General features: G+C 40.5%; 1 protein-coding gene across 1 annotated transcript in view; it reads left to right on the top strand.

Moving 5' to 3' along the window:
- The window catches only part of pigk (phosphatidylinositol glycan anchor biosynthesis, class K), a 62171-nt gene that overhangs the window by 32253 nt on the left and 11796 nt on the right, over positions 1–18122 (top strand). The window contains exon 10 of the mRNA XM_036597385.1: positions 12364–12439. Within this exon, the coding sequence (XP_036453278.1) occupies positions 12364–12439 (76 nt within the window). The remainder of the gene's footprint in view (positions 1–12363; positions 12440–18122) is intronic.

Genomic DNA, 18122 nt, shown 5'->3' on the forward strand with positions numbered 1-18122 from the left:
TGCTGACATAATTGGGATGCTTTGTAACCAGTCGCTGCTGCAATTTGGCTGGCTTTATGGCCTCGTTTGCAAGCACACCGAGGCAGATGACACATTTTGGTCTACTATTATTCTTCCTAAAACCAAATAGTAGTACATTGTACTTTGGAAATTTAGTCGATTCGGCTGTAGCTTGCTTGTCCTCCACGCAAAATAATCTGGTCTCAAACGTTTGCCTGTGCATTTTTATTACTTGGCATTCACGTGTTAAGAAGTGATGAGCATGGTGATGCTGTGGCATATGAGGTGAGATGTGCACAGCAGAAGAACTTTGAATTTCATTCTTGAAGTGAAAGAAATGAAGTTTCAATTTCAAGCTCTCTGCCCACGTAAGTACACAGAGCGTCTGATGTAAACTGCAGGCTAAAATCACCGCAGCTCTCACCTCTCACTGAGAATTTAAACTGGTTATCATGCTTCCATGCATCGTTTTGTTCAGTCCATTGGGAAACAAACGATTATTTATCTAGCTAAATACGGGTAGCAAGCAGTTTTAGACTCGGCCTTTTCTTTTAGAACAAGAAAAGGCCTGGTCACTAAACCAGAAAACATTTGCGCCATCCCAATTTAAGAAGTAGTTTCTGAATTTTGTTTGAAGCCGTAAATAGCAGGTAAATGAGGTATTCTCATGCGTTAGCCGACCACTACTCCACTATCTGCCACAAGTTTGGTTTTGTTGTGGAGACATTGAGCTTAACGATCTGTGGTTGGTCATATTGCATGTCTGTCAAATGGCTCTTTCCCATCAGAGGTGGCAGCTTTCAAAATCTACCCCACCTGTGTTTCAAGGGGGTTTGCACAGCTGACAGTTGAACTCGTTTCATTTTGTGTAGTATTTCCATACAAATAAAAAAAACCTGGTTTCTGTTCTCTCCACCTGCAGTTTTTACTGCTGGTCAGGCAACATCCTTGAATCTGAAGCCCACAGCACCTATGCAACCTCTCATGGAGGGGTTGTCAACTGGTAGACTGTGGTCGGAAGTATTTCAGTGGACCAAAAATTGTTAAATAAAAAGTAAATAATGTCCGGGCAATGCATATCTGTCAACTGCAAAAAACTCTGGGATGCCACGGATGAAAACAGTGTAAAGGGCATTACTTCTCCAGCTTTTAAACCATTGCAAAGCATCTTGTGTTCACAAAATTACTGAGTTAATTTTTCTTAGTAAATAACACAAATGTAAGAAGTTGCTTTTATAAGTGGAGAGATTTTAATATAACTAGTTGCTTTTCAAAGTCAACGTGAATCAGAAAACCTTCTGTATCGTGACAGATTCCTGAGTGAATCATGGCATCAGGAAGGGTCTCTGATCTAGCTGAATGTTGTTGATAGTTGGAGGTGGTGGGAGGTAGAGATCTGTCACCTGAACCCAGCGAGGCATGACAAACATTTGGTTTGAGTCAGGCTTTAGTTTGTTTTCTGATGAGTAATCGAATATGCCTACATAAACTTTACACATTCTTTCACATTTTCTTTTATAATGTGTAAAATATGGGTTTATCCAGACATGACATTTTCTGTCCATCAACTGAAGCACTTAGTTGGTCTCGCAGTTGTTAGTACAAGTCAGGTTTGGACAGTTTAATACCTGTGCAGACCTCTAGAAGGAGGTGAAACATGATATTTTTGGTTAATGTTGTTTTTCCCCACCCGCTCGTGTTGAGGTGGACAATATTCACAACACTTGAATTGCATAGATATTACCAAAAACGTGAACTAGCAAGATAAAGATCAATTTTGATGCTTTAAAGTAACCCAACTCTGAAGATCTTTGGTAGTGGACACTATAGGTCGGAAGTTTCGAATCAACATTAACTTTGTTGCTGCAATATGTAATATAAGTTTTGGAGATTTGGGAAATGTGTAATTGCATGCAAAGTGTGGAAAAACATGTAACATGAATGTATGGATGCAAGATGTCAGTGATTGATCTACTATTGTCCTCATATCTTCATCATCAGTGTAATGTTGATTTTGGATTTGAGACCTAAACGTCGAGCCGGACCTCCTTTTATTTAATACCTAAAGACGTATGACGTGGTGTGAAAAAATCCCGACCAGACACCTCTGACTTTTAAATGTTTATTTCAGGCGTTACAAGGTGACTCGCAGCAGTGCACACCCACCATTTAGCCTGTTTTATTTCCTCCTGACTCAGTAATGCCAATTCTTTCAATTTTAATAAAAAAAAAACTTATAAAAATCTTAGTCTTAGAGTTTTTCACCAAGAGATGTGAAACTGTAATATGTTTATTAATGCAGAAATAAAGGGTTTTGACAAAATATGTGCAGCAGTAGTGTGTGGTTGTGGATGAGTTTAGCATCTGCTGATTCTCCTGCAGAGTTTTATTGCAGCTCTAATCAGATACACCTGATTTCCCCATTCAGATCTTCCTGAAGACTTCATCAACTCAGTCGGATGTGTTATATTAGGTGTGTCACATTAAAATTAATGTGGTCAATGTAAGAGACTGTTATCAACAAATAATGTGAGAAAGATTTCTCCATATAAAACACCACAATAAGAGCACCTCACTGCAACACCAGTGGAGCAAACGTCTCTGGTTAAACAAGATCTCATAAACATGGTGGTTGGTTGTTGGCAAAATCATTTAATTTTTAAAATAGTCTGTTAGACTCACTGCCTGCTTCCGTACTCTTGTGCTGTAGTGCTGTAGGTGTGTTGAAGAGCTCTTGGAAAAGTGCTGAGACAGAGTGGTTTGGAGTCAAGTTGAGGGTGTGTGAATGAGAGGCATCCATGCTAACATAGAACACAGTAACTCATCTGCCCAGTTCATCCAGCATTTGTTATTATACAGTGGGGTCCACAAATCTGAGACTGTTAGAGAAAATACTTCTATTTTCGAATTGACTGCAAAGTTTTTTGTGACAAATTATATTATCAGCATTAAAAAAACTGAATGAAAAGTAGAATATTTACACACATTTCAGAATTTCTCAGTATCGGTCCCCCTTTCGCTTTGACGACAGTGTGCACTCGAGCAGGTGGGAAAGAGTAGATCAGATCCACCTGAGCGTCATCTGAACACGAGTTATGTCTTCCACCGAAAGTTTTATTTTAAAACTGATGTTTTTGTACAGATGCCTTAACATGGTCGGTGTCAGATTTGGTAAAATTTCAGTAGAGACCCAGATATAGTAGAAAATTGTGAATAGTTCTTTGTCATTTTAATTGACATAACTTTTTCACTATTAAAATGTTCTGTTATTTTCAGGTTTAAACGAAAAAATCCCAAATTTTTACAGTGGTCTCAGACTTTTAGACGCCGCTGCACGTAGCTCAGATGTGTGTAGAGTAGCAGCCAAAAGTTTGAGCACAACTGACTGAATGCATGTTTTGTTCTAAAGCCGTGTGACTGACTAACAACTGTTACCAGGACAAATGTAAGCATATCATTGCTGTTCTATGAACAGTATATAGGAGCTTTACAGAAGAAGGCAAAAATGTTCAAATTTAAATTGATTTTATTACATTTATTTGATTTTGGGCCATTCAGCATTTCATGATGGTCCATATTTGATGAAATGTTCACTAAATTTGAAGGATGGCTGCTCTTTTTAAATGACAGCTAAACGTTTTAGATGCACCAAAAAATCAATTTTCATTATGTGAAATTTGGAGCTGTAAAATAGTGACAAGTACATCATTAAGAACATCACATTACATCACTCACTATTAATTACTGTTTGTTTCTCGTTAACAGTCAAGTTAAATAATGTCCTCATTAATGTATTTGAGCCAATTAGCTGTGTTTTTGTCAGGGTGGGTCTAAATATCACTATTTGACAGAAGGCCAACATTTCTTAGTAGAATAATTCCATAAGCGTTATTTCATAGTTTTAAAGTCTGTAAAATGGGGTGTAATGATACATAAATATCACGTTATGATACCTAATACTGTTCGTTCATTTCAGTGTTCATTTTCTGTTCAAAGTCGGCACTTAGCCATTAGCCATAACTGACACATTTAGGTGATATCTTCACAAATGAGGTAGCATATTTGAGGTATTAGCACAGGTCCTTGATACTTGAGCAATATGGCCACACTGTCTTCTCCTCAGGTGCCGTAACTGTTGCATACATTTAAGATAAAAAGGGTTTAATTTGGGTTTAATGTCGACAAATAAGAAGCTAATTTCAGCTTCCTCTCAGTTTTTTTTCAACGTCCATGCTTAAAATTTTAGTGATGTCATGGACTGTGTTGAATAGAACTATAGAAACCATTCGAAATATCACATCTTATAGAATAAAATCTCCAACTACATGTAAACTCAGCTCAAAACCCGTGTGTGTCATTGCACCCCTGTAATGGAATAACATTATTATACTAAACTGTAGAAAATAGTAAAAATAAAGAAAACACTTTCTGAGTACTGTTTGTTTTAGATGGATAGACAGACAGACAGACAGACAGATAGACAGACAGATAGACAGATAGATAGATAGAACAACAGAAAGACAGAAAGAAAGAAAGAATGACAGAAAGAAAGAACTTTATTGATCCCGAAGGGAAATTGCAGTGTTTCAGTAGCAACACATAATTGCATGTGAACTTACATATAATATGCAGAAAAATAGAAATACATTTAGACATAAGTTAAAGTACAGGAGAAATAAGATAAGTGTATCTATTTGCATATTTACATGGCATGTGAGACAGATTTGTTGTATCTGCATGACAGCAGGCACTGAGTGGTATGAGATAAACTAAAAGCACATATTATAGACATAACTAACTCAGAGTTGCATCAGTATTGCAGTGTGAAGTGCACAGTGAGAGTGTCATTACAGTAGTAGTTTACACTGTTGCTTTTGAATGATGTTAGAAAACATACCTGCAAAGGTTTTGTTAGCATAAAGCAGCTAAGTGCTCATGCTTTGGCTGTAGCTTTAGCTTTAACACTCAGCCTCGTGTTCATCAAGGGGTCTTCCTCAGTATGAAGAGCATTATTTCTCTAAATAATGGTTTGTCAGATTTTCTTTTCCAGACTGTTGTTAAAAGCTGAGCTTTCATCTTTGTACTTGTGTCATTTGTTCCTTCAGTTCTGCAGTTTTTGCAGAGAGAAATGCAAATGAGCATCTTTCTGTTTAATATTTGAAACTGCCGCAAAGCCAAGTAGGAAATGCTGTGATATTAAAGACGCTTTGAAGAACTAAGTGTCCTCCAGCTTTTGAGCGGTGCTGTATGTCTGTTTCAATGTTATGTGAGCTGCTCAGTCATTCAGGTGGAAGGTCCAGTCCCCGGTCCGGCAGGGTCCAGCACTAATGAGCAGAGATGCTTTGGCACAGCTGCACCTCAGGAGAGGAGGAGAGGAGGAGAGGTCGCTCTGTCTCTCACTCGCATACAGCTGTCACGGTTGGCTAGACTTGCCTCCTCTCTCTCTGTCTCTACTTCTCTCTCTCCCTCTTTCTCCGTCTCTACTTCTCTCTCTCTCTCTCTCTCTCTCTTTCTCTTTCTCTGTCTCTTTCGCTCCTTCTCTCTGTCCTCTCTTTCTGCTTTTCTCTCTCTTCTTCTGTCGCCCTCTTCTCCTCTCTCTCTCTTTTCTCTTTCTTATCTCTCTTTTTCTCTCTCCCACTCACTCTTTCTCTTTCTTATCTCTCTTTTTCTCTCTCCCACTCCTTCTCTCTCTTTCTTTATTTCTCTCTTTTTCTCCTTCTCTACCTCTTTCTTATCTCTGTCCTTTTATTCTCTCTCTCTCCTTCTCTACCTTTGTTCTCTTTATCTTTTTTTTTCTCTCTCCCTCCCTTCCTCTCTCTTCACTACCTCTCTCTCTCTCTCTCTCTCTCTCTCTCTCTCTCTCTCTCTCTCTCTGTCTCCCTCTCTTTCTCTCAGCTAAGTGAAGAGCTCTGCTGTTGCCTGTTGCTCTGACTGCAGGTAAACGGTCACCTTGTACCCCGTCTGGACCTGTAATAGTACCAGCTATTTCTGTCACATCTGGAGCAGACTGGGTCCGTGTGACCCCGTCTTCTGTCCCACATAGCAGAATTTCCAGGACCCCTGAAAGTATTGAATCCATTGAATTATTCAGATGCAGTTTAAATATAGTCCTGTTGCTCATGCCTGAGGTTCTCACGCCTTTCAGTCTCACTGTAACCTGCAGGCTTTGAGTTTACATGCTTTTAGCAAACACCGGCTTCGGCTCCCGCCTGGGTTTCACTGAAATGGCGCACACAGAGCCAAGAGCCAGAAACCATCAGTATCATTCAGAAAGGCGGCTGGAACTATTTTTATAGCTATACCACATACAGTACTGTGCAGAAGTCAGAGACCACCTTTCATTTATTTCGGTTTTTAGTGTTTCAGGGAGTTTGTTACACATCAGCAGTCAAGCAGTTTATTGTTTTTATTTTGGCAGATCTTTAGGTTTTTATGGGTAAATAACTGGCACATTATGAAAGCTGCTGTAGCAGTTATACATGATTTATATGTATAATGTCTTCACTTCTTACTTTCCATATAGTGCTTTATTTGATTTGTGCTGATTAAAAAAAAAAAGAATTTGAAAAAAATAAAATGCCAGATTGGCCCATTTAAGAGAAAATATTGTTGTTTATATTGCCAGTTTGATGAATGAAAAAGGTCCTGGAAATGTTCTAGCAGTTTTCATTTGTCCATGTAGCCCATATAGTGGTTAACTTCAGATATAAAATGAAAAAAAAACTGCTGAAAAAATCTGCCGTCGGCCAATTTGGCTATGAAGAAATCTGAATCAGAATCAGCCATAAAAAATCATGATTGGTGCCTAGTTGTAGCTTTGGAAGGTAGGATGATGATGGCACCCCTGTTAGCAATAGGCTGTAGCCTGATGTAAAGACATTGAGTGCGTTTACATGTAGTTGGTTTCAGCATCATTCCAAAAATGTTTTGCTGCATCTCTGCTCGCTTATTTCTGGTACTGCCGTCTGTTTTTGCACACGCACAGACTGAGAAATCCGAAAAAAATCAGAGTAAGAGTCAATCAGAGTTTACATGCACTGAGAAATCTGATTACTGAGCTAAAATCCAGCTCTCTTTATCGGATTAAGAAATTAAGAAACCAAATATTCGGAGTGTGCTGTTTACATGACCATGTGAATAATCAGTACATATGGTAGCGTGGAAAATGTGGGGTTGCACTGATCATGAATTTTTATTTCTGATACTGATTCTGATTTCTTTAAAGCCAAATTGGCCAATTTTAAATTGCCTGGTTGTTATGTAGCCAAAGTCGCTACATAAATAACAAATTTCTCTTTAATGGATCAAACTGACATATTTAAATTCTCAAAAAAAAAACAGTTCCCTATTTAAATAACATGAATCAAAGTGCTATATGGTAAGAGGCAACTGGCTATTTATCACAATGAGTCATGCATTATTATGTTACAGCGTTTAAATGCAACACAAGGGCACTCACCTCCTTTACCTTATTTACTTCTCAAAAAATTGCAACGGCAATTAAAATAATTAATTGGCCAATTTTTGGAACAACGATCTGTAGATTCTGGACGTTTTTGATTGCACATCCCTATTAAAATATATTGGGAAAACACTTCAGTCCCCCCCATACACTATATGGCGAAAAGAGCCTGCACTCCTCTCTTCTGAGAACACTTTTCACAAGATTTGGGAGCGTGTTTGTGGGAATTTGTGCAGTGAGGTTGAGGTCAAGGCTCTGTTCAGGCCACTGGAGTTCCTTCACATCTAAGCTTGTCATATCATGTCTTTTATGGAGCTCTCTTTGCGCACTGGGGCACAGTCATGCTGGAACAGAAAAGGGTCTTGCCCAAACTGTTGTAACAAAGTTTGAAGCATATGACTACTTAAAATGTTGCAGTAGCATCACCCTTCACTGGAACTAAGGGACCAGAAAAACAGCCCCAGTCCATTATCCCTCCCCCACCAAACTTCACTGTCTTTGTGTTCCGATTGGTAGCGTTCTCCTGGCATCCACTAAACCCAGATTCCTCCATCAGACTGCCAAATGGTGAAGCATGTTTGATCACTCGAGGGAACTCGAGGTTTCCACTGCTCTATAGTCCAGTGACAGCGTGCTTTACACCACTCCAGCCGAAACTTGGCATTGCACATCTTCCATAGGCAGTTTGGAACTGTGTACTGAGTGATGCAAGGATTTTTACTTGCTTTGAGCTTCTGCACTCAGCTGTCCCGCTCTGTTAGCGTGGTCTCCCACTTCATGGCTGAGCTGTTGGTGCTCTTAGATGCTTCCATTTCAAAATAATAGCACTTACAGTTGACCAGGGCAGATCTAGCAGGGCAGAAATTTCGCAAACTGACATCTTATGACAGTGCTGCATTTAAAGTCAGTGAGCTCTTCAGTTCGACCCATTCGACTGCCAGTGTTTGTCTGTGGAGGTTGCATGGCTATGTGCTTGATTTTGCAGACCTGTTAGCAATGAGTATAGTTGAAACACTTGAACTCAGTAATTAAAGGTGTCCACATACTTTTGGCCGTGCAAAGTTGTTCTTCTGCCAGAACTGTAGTCATCATTGTTTCTTTGTCTCATTGTTCTTCTTCTTCAAGTCTCATTGTTCTTTTTAAATAACCTTTGATAAATTACTAACATAGTTATTGGTTTTCTTTTGTTCGTTTGAATGCTTCTGTCCAATGATTATTCTCACCTGGTCTGTTTCTTCGTAATTCATATATCATTTGGTGTTGTTATCGTGTTGTATCGCCACCTAGTGTCCCGAAGTAGCAGTTGTTCAGAGTTCACGCCTTTGCTGCAGAGATTAAATTGAGAAACAAAACAGTGTAATCAGTTAATCGAAAATGCCTCAAATGCATATTGATCATAATGTTCGATTTTTATAATTGTCGTTATCAGTTTGTCACCCAAAACTAAGAGTCTCACTCTCTTTATCTACCCCTCTCTCTCCTCTCTCTCTCTCTCTCTCTCTCTCTCTCTCTCTCTCTCTCTCTCTCTCTCTCTCTCTCTCTGTGGCGAGGATTTAGTGTGGTCAGCTCTTCCCCATCAAAACCGTTTCTCTTCCTTGCTGTCTCCACCACACGGCCTCTTCCTCTGCACTGTATCCAAGCCCTCTCCATTAAGAAAATTACGTTCCACGCAGAGAGGCGCTTTAATAGACTCTCCCGTCCTCTTTATGATGTGGGCCCACTCTTTTATGAGATTGTATTGTAATTCAACTTGGCCCGGAGGTGACGGCGTCGACTGCGGCGTGCCGGCCTCAAGCCTCCGAGTAATTAAATGTCAGGTGATGTTACCAAATGAAAAATAAATCAGGAGAAGTAATAAGAAAATGAGAGCACACTATCATTACACGGGGGGGGGTCTCTTGGGGGTCCGGCTGAAATAAATTTTGAAAACCCGTCGGTTGAAAGTTCACAGAGCAGCGTAATTGCAAAAACTTCCAAGGATGTTATTGAATTCTTCAGATACAGTGCGCCTGAGATACAGTGTCTTAATTCAATGGTTATATGGAGTTATTGCTAAAATTATTTATGTATGACTGATCAATGCAGACAGTGTGTATGAAATGAACAGGTCACTGTTTTATCTTTTCATGTGGTAGTGTTAACACCTACCTTGTACTTTCGCTCACTGGCCACTTTATTAGAAACACTAACCTCGTACTTCAGCTCAGTGGCCACTTTATTAGAAACACTTACCTCGTACTTCCGCTCACTGGTCACTTTATTAGAAACACTTACCTTGTGCTTCCGCTTACTGGTCAGATAATTAGAAACACCTACCTTGTACATCCACCTACTGGTCACTTTATTATACACCTACTAGGCTGGAGGACGTCTATGACAAACTGCATCAACATATGATCCACACTCTCTAACTGTACACCAGCAAGGTCCAGCTGTAAGAGAGGGGTTTCTGATAAAATGGCCAGTGAGTATATAGGCAGCCAGAGTGACAGCCAGCTCTGTCTATTAACGCAAAGTGGCCTTATCCTCAGAGGGTCATGATTTTGAAATTGAAATACCCTTTTTTTTTTTTTTCCCCCCGGCTTTCCATCCAGCCCACTGACGAGAAGCTATTGCTCCAGCAGGCTGTATTTCTCCTCATACCTCCTTTCCTATTCTTCATGGAAATGGGTTTACATCTGTTGCTGTTTGTTCAGCTCACACGGCAAAGACGCCTCTGAAATTACCTGTCACTCACCTCCTACACAACGGCAACCAAAATTTGAAAAGGTGTTTCTTCTCTCAGTCATTTGATTCCTCTCCTCTTCCCCGTGTGTAATAGTGTTTCTCCAGCGGCTCCAGATGCGTATCGGACTGAAAAAGTAACCTCACTGAAATCCCTGCTAGCGGAGCGCGGAGAAATAAGCTAATCTAGTCCAGAGGGATTTCTCAGCCTGAGGGCCAGATACAGCGCACTCTACATTACCATCAGATCACTCTCCGCCCGTCTGTCTGTCTGTCTGTCTATACATTACCATCAGATCACTCTCCGCCCGTCTGTCTGTCTGTCTGTTTATACATTACCATCAGATCACTCGCCACCCGTCTGTCTGTCTGTCTATACATTACCATTAGATCACTCTCCACCCGTCTCTCTGTCTGTCTATACATTACCATCAGATCACTCTCCGACCGTCTCTCTGTCTGTTTATACATTACCATCAGATCACTCTCCACCCGTCTGTCTGTCTATACATTACCATCAGATCACTCTCCGCCCGTCTGTCTGTCTGTCTGTCTATACATTACCATCAGATCACTCTCCGCTCGTCTGTCTGTCTGTCTATACATTCCCATCAGATCACTCTCCGCTCGTCTGTCTGTCTGTCTATACATTACCATCAGATCACTCTCCGCCCGTCTGTCTGTCTGTCTGTCTGTCTGTCTGTCTATACATTACTATCAGATCACTCTCCGTCCGTCTCTCTGTCTGTCTGTCTATACATTACCATCAGATCACTCTCCGCCCATCTGTCTGTCTGTCTGTCTGTCTATACATTACTATCAAATCACTCTCCACCCGTCTATCTGTCTGTCTGTACATTACCATCAGACCACTCTCCGCCCGTCTGTCTGTCTGTTTGTACATTACCATCAGATCACTCTCCACCCGTCTCTCTGTCTGTCTGTTTATACATTACCATCAGATCACTCTCCGCCCGCCCGTCTGTCTGTCTGTCTGTCTACTCCTGTCTTTCTCTCTTTCTATCTTCCTGTTTCTCTGTTTCTCTTTCTCAGCTATCTAATGTGTCTGTCTGCCCATCTGTTTGTCTCTTGTTTTTTTTCTCTCTCTCTCTCTCTGCTCACTCCTCACCTGCCCGTCTATCTCTCTGCCCATCCTACGTGACTTATCTTTCTACCCTTTTGTTTATCTCTGTCTGTCTCTTTCTTTTTAAATTTTTTCTCTCTCTCAGGTAACTCTGTAACTGGAGTTAGTTAGTTTTCTTTCTTTCTGTCTTTCTTTCATTTTTCTTTCATTCGTTCTTTCTTTCTTTGAATCTCTCTTTCTTTCTTTCTTTGAATCTCTCTTTTTCTTTCTTTCTTTCTTTGTTTTTTTTTTCTTTCCCTTTTCATTTTTCTTTTTTTTTTATTTCTTTCTTTTTTTCTTTCTTTTCTTTCTTTCTATCCCTGTCTCTGTCCCTTTTTTGTCTTTTTTTTTCTTCTTTTTGGATTTCTTTCTTCCTCTCTTACTCTGTCTGGCATATTCTGTCCCTCTTTGTTTCTTTTTTCTTGCTTTCTGTCTCTTTCTCTACTCTCTAATATTTTCTTTGTCTCTGTTGCTTTCCCTCTCTCTCTCTTTCTCTCTCTTCCTACCTCCACTTTGTCATACCCCCCCTCTATTACTGAGAGTCTGTCGTGTTTTGGTGGCTCTGCTCTAAATCCCGACTCTCTCTGTAGTTGATGTGTGGAATTGAGGACTGTCTCCTGAATTTAATTCCCCGCGTCACTCATGGATGGAGTTGTTGAGCTCTCTCCCTCCCTCTCTCACTCTCTCCCTCCCTCTTTCTCTCTCTCTGAGCTCCGATTGCTGTGGACCTTGGTGGTTCAGTCACACGAGTGACAGCCAAAACCACAATTGTACACTACAACACAGCAGCCAGCGGAGGGTGAGAGGGGGTTTGTTTGAGCTGGCAGAGTTTGGCTTCCTTCTGTTGTTGCAATTAAGGCCCTGTAATGCGGTTAGTTTAGAGAAATCCCAAGGTTTAGGGCTTGTAATGCAGCACTTGTAATTTGTTGTGGTGCTTATTTAAGTTGTTTTGTCTGAAAGCTGCATGGCCTCAAATCAAAGAACCCAGCGTACGGCGAGATTTGTTGTGTCTGCAACAAAGAAAGTAACGGCTTTATATTCTGTTTCTCTTCAGGTCCATCAGAAAAGAGCCGAAGACTGAACCCCTGTCTTACGTGGACCAATTGCCAGTAGCTGAAATCATTCATCAGGTACGTATTCAATTTAACTTCACTAAAATGTGTAAATAAAGCCATTGATTTTCACAACTCCCTCACAACCGCCTCTTAGAAAAGCTGCTCGTTTGGTGATTTGTGTTAGATGGAGTCGAGGCTGCTGAAAGAGGCAGTTGATTATAAGGTGGTTGATTTAAACGCTCTCCTGTGTGTGAAATCCTCACTGGTGCTGTGACCTATTCCTCCATCTGTCTGAAGTAATGATGGAGAATGGACAATAGCTTTAGCTGTGCGGCACTCGAATTGGAATTGGGCTTCATTATACATTACCTGCTATGCCTGGACTTCAGCTATGACCATTCAGCGGCCGTATAAATATCGACATCTGGGTTTTTTGTTTTAACGCCTGACGATTAGGAACATTGACCACTTTGCTAAGCTGCCGTTGCCCCTGGCAGTAACAGAATTTTCCATCACTGCTTCACGAGAAACATGGACTATCCGTTTTGATGTAATCAATTTGTCATCATAACAAAAACAAAGCATTCACCATTACATTTAGTGCTGTAAGCATGATTTAACAAGAGATTTTATAGGTGGGGAAGTTGACCCACCTCTGCCCTTAAACCCATATTATTGTTGTCTTGCTATACATTCAATTCACATTACAAAATTACTGACATACAATTGCATAATAACATAACTAATAACATAGGCAGGCACATAATGAATTACATTTCTATTCAGTTCACATTCTACCCTTTAAATCGATAACACATATGTCTTCATAAGTTGAAGAGTTTTTATTTTTGATTTGAATATGATGAAAGTAACTTTGATGGCACTCAGTTTTATCAAAAATGGAAATAGTGTTGTTGATAACATGCTCATATTACAGACTTTTAACTGGGATTCGAACCCACAATCTCCTAACCAGGGCAAACCATAACCTTGTGTGGTGTTCAGGTCTGTGAGAACCATTTTCAATGTTTACCAAAAGAAAAAATGATGCAATTTATTTATTTAAACTCCAGATTTCTTGGCCTTTGCTCATTTTCTGTGAAGAACATACAAAATAACCCATTTTCAGTGCCTTCACTCTGTTCACCCCTACACATTTATATTACACATGTGGTGTTGGGTGAACCTGCAGGGAATAAAAGTGTGGAGGTGCTGTGTCCTTCACTCTGTTCTCCTCCTACATGGCCTGCTGTTAGTGTGTGTGTGTGTGTGTGTGTGTGTGTGTGTGTGTTTATTTTTATATATATATATATATATATATATATATATATATATATATATATATGTATATGTGTGTGTGTGTGAGGGTGGACAACATGGGCAGGCTGCTGACTGGCTACAGCTGCTAAAGGAGAACCCCACGCTGGCCACTTGTGATATTTTAAACATCTGGTATTTTTACAAAAATGGTTATGGCTGTATTGATTTAAAAAAAACAATAATGCGGTGGGTCCAGCAGACCACTGAGTAACACATCAACACCACACAAGGGTTAAAGGGGCATTCCAGCCTACAAATAGCTTTTAATAGGTCATTTGTATTGTTATGCATACTCTGTAGTGCAGTTTTGCATCCCTCATCCTCATCAGGTTGACAGAATGTCACTTTTTTGTCTGTTTTCATTCATCAATGTTCTCTCTATATAATACCCAGCATGCATTACACAAATAGATCATACAACCATTTGGAATTCCCCTCAGTATGATAAAGAAATCACAACTGCCAGTGTAGCCACTGTTGCCATGAATACAGACGTGATATTTTGCTTCCTAGTCGTAACATTTTTTCTACAAAACATTTCTAATGGCCCAACCTCAAGTATCCACCCCTAAAACCGCTGTAGTTTTATTCTTCTCACCTTCAAGGTACATCGTTAGAAGGGGGTTTTCCGAGTCTTTAAACTAGAAAACCTCACTCTAGTGCTGCAGTGCCGCGGTAATATGCAAATTGAAAATGATGTGATATGTTATTGGTTACCTGAAGTTTTGGACCCTCAAATCAAAATCAGTGTTTGCTAGCGTACAGTTTATTTTGGCTTAAGAAAAACATGCATTTTTGTGATGTTTTTGCCTTTGTTGATCTTAAAACAAGTGGGAGAACATGTCAGAAGTGCCAGCTGATGCAGGCTATAGAGAATGTACATGTAATGTAACTATGCGATTATCATTTAATTGTGTTTACATCGGATACCAAAACAAAACTGTTAAAGCTTTGGGTTCACTACGCAACTTTTAAAGTCTTAACAGATTACACACACTAAACGATTAGGGATCACACACTACTGAACTTTTCAGCTGTTTTTGAACCGAACGGAGCTCACTGAACTCATGCTAACTCACACTAACTCTCGCTAACACTCGCTAACCCTTGCGTTCTCCCATTACTAGGAGACGCAAATAAACAAACATGGAGCGGCTTGCTGCTGCTGTTGTTTTCTCTGCCGTTTGCACTGACAGTAAAGAAGCAGCAGGTAAACTTTTTTTTTTTTTTTGGGTTCCCAATTTTCTCTCCAATTTTCTCCCCAATTTAGTCGTTTCCAGTTCCACCCGCTAGTTAGGACTCCCCTTTCACACAATATTACCAACGCTAGGAGGGTGAAGGCTAGCACAGGTTTCCTCCGAGACCTGTGAAACCAGCCACCGCTTCTTTTCAAACTGCCGCTCACGCAACGTCATTGGACAGTTGAACGCGTCAAGGAAAGCGCCAACCGCCAGATCTGTTACATCAGCTTACAGACCAGCATTGTGTTAAGTGATGGGGGAGAAGGGGGGCCATCTTACCCACCCAGACAGAGCGAGGCCAATTGTGCTACGGATGGCTGTAGCATCACCAGGGATCGAACTCGCGATCTCCTGATGAGAGGGCCAACGCTTAGACGGTTGCGCCACTCGGGAGCCCCCAGCAGGTAAACATTTAAGTGAGGCTCATGGATTTAAATTGTGATCATTGTGTTATTTTTAGAGTTTTAAATGTACATAAACCCGATTGTGCCTTATATTCGGATCATTAAAAAGCTTCACTTCACACGTGAGAGTCTTTTCACCATTTTTTGTTTGTTTACTTGCTGTATTTTCTTCTTTCATTGACTGTTGCAGGAGTCTGTTCAGACTGAGTCGTCCGGTTTACACTAGATGACGCTCAGTCAGGTCGGAAAAATCAAACGTGTGATAAACTCAGACTGGGCTGAAACGCAATTGGGAGGCCAAGAGTCTGTGCCCCTCACACACGACTCGATTCTCCCTCCAGCTGTCGACTCTGACCTAAAGTTCTGCAGGCTAGACCCGACTAGCACAGACTCGGCCAGACTGAGATTCAGGGCTAAAATCGGGGTAAAAGTCATGTAGTTTCTAGGGCTTAATCTATATGGTCAGTTAGATACCCAGTTTTCAACAGCACACGTTTGAGCATGTGTAATGGAGCAGTGTGAAAACGAAGCTTCAGCTGAGGAACCTCCATCACACACTCCACCCCCACCAGCAGTGCTTCAGAGAGGCACCGCTGATTGGTGCTCCCTCCCGCTGAGCCCAGGACTCTTATTACTGACCCCACGCCGGCACCATCAAAGCCTTTGATCCCTCAGCATCACCTGAGGAAGAGAAGCAGGGTTAATGGCACACTCTCCCTTACTGTTTTTTTTTATTTTTAATCTATATATCTTTCTCTCTATCTCTCTCTCTCAGCCTCCGCAGTTCATTCTTTCTCATTACAGTGGCATGTTTCGAAAAGCCCAGCTCACAGAGTATCTCAAAGGAGTGAGGCTGGAGAGAAGCCGCTGCCCTTTCCCTCCCTCCTCTTTTGATTAAGTCTTTGTGAGTTCACAGCTGTTCGTGTGCTGGAGGGTGTCGAGGCCTAGCAGTTCAAACAGATTTAAAGGGAAGTTCCACAGATTTTTTTTTTGATTTCTGCTTAATTAAATGGTAAGATGTACACAGAGTCATTCGGAGAGGTTTGATGTGAAAGGCTTTATTCTAGAGAAACATATCGAGTTGGAATTTATTCGCTGTGGTGGTGATAGGAACCAGACGTCTGAAGAGTTTAATGCTGTTATAAGCTGCCTTACAGTAAGTTATTACATGAACTGGTTATGAAAACGCTGCCTAATGCCCGCGAAATTGTTTTACGATGGTTTTTTAGATTAACTTTTTGCCTAAAACCTTTTTTTCAAAACACATTCATGGCGAAGATGTAGGTGCAGGGTGTTCTACGGCAAAATGGTCCCCAAAGCAAACTTATTTTTTCAGATTTACCACTATTTTACCATCATCAACGTTACATATAGAAAATAAAAGAAGATTATGTAGGTTTGAGTTCAAACCACTCTAAATTATTTTGTTTTTGATCTCTTAAGTATCGATTTCTTTGATAAAAATATAAAAAAAATTGGTGGAATTGCCCATTACAGTGATTTTACACTTTCACTTTTTTTAATCATACACATTTCCATCATACAAATGCAGTGGTATGCAAAAGTTTCGGCACCCCGGACAAACGACATGATCAGACAAACTAATCACATGCTACCATGCTAGTCACAATACAACAATACCATGCATTGCATTACTGAGGCTGTGCGTTACTGTGATGTTTTCACAGGAACAGTGTTCTTAGGCACGGCGTGAAGCCAAGCAACCATGTTTGTTCGCCCTTCACTGTATATTGCGGTCATTTCATGATTTATTTTTTTTTACTTTTTGTTGTATAACAGTGATACGTGACACATGATAACATAGCACTGTTTAATGCAAAAACTTTCTCTTTATAAGTTCTTTTTGGTCACCAAATCACCACCGCAAGTCTTATTTAGCAACAATCCAGCACCGTTCCTCTTCTCACGCTGGGGCTGAATCTCAAACAGCTCCCTGCTCCCTACATAGTGCACTACGTAGCACTTTAAATACTGTATCCTGCAGCTGAACAGAGCAAAATACAGCTAAGAAACAGTCATTTGGGAGTCAGACACATCCACACTCAAAAAATGGTGCACTATTTGGCTTTAGAAGCTAGAATTTCTAAACTTTCATAGCTGGCATATTATTTAGGGAATACGGAGCCGTTTGGGATTCAGCCTGGGTTTGACGCGACTTCTGACTGAGACACGAACATTTGAAGCGTGTAAGACATTCAAGTGACATTTTTAGTCTTTTATGCTGCCGTTTAACAGTTAATCATACTGTAAGTGCTTTTATTCAAGCCTGTGATGTTAATGATGGAGATGTTTAGGCTGTTGTCTATCTTTTTGCCTGTTAGCCAGCTGACCAGCCTAGTTCTAGTTAAGAACATAAGTTGCAAGCAACATGAGAGTCAAAGATCATTCCATTAACAGCCCAAGGTCTTTTTTATTTGTCATGGCGCAGTGATACAGAGTTCAGTTGTTGTGAGGCGGTCATAGCTGTGCGTATATCGTGGATTTTACAACGGCTTCAAACGGGCTCAGCCAATCAGATTTTAGGACCGGAACTATCCATTTTATAAAATACCAATACAACACGTATATATTGTTAGATCTGTACAAATATGAATTAGTTGATTGAAAGCACTTGGTGTAAGTTTGATTTTTGGCCAAACTGTCGCTTTAAGAATGGCCACAATGCTTCTCCTTTCATCCAGCAATCTGAAAAGGCTTTTATAGTAACATTTTCAGTTGCTGTGTTCGCAGTCTGCCCCCAGGACGGAGGAGGGAGGGGAGATTAAATTTTGT

Source organism: Colossoma macropomum, unplaced genomic scaffold, assembly GCF_904425465.1.
Source record: "Colossoma macropomum unplaced genomic scaffold, Colossoma_macropomum, whole genome shotgun sequence".
NCBI lineage: Eukaryota > Metazoa > Chordata > Actinopteri > Characiformes > Serrasalmidae > Colossoma > Colossoma macropomum.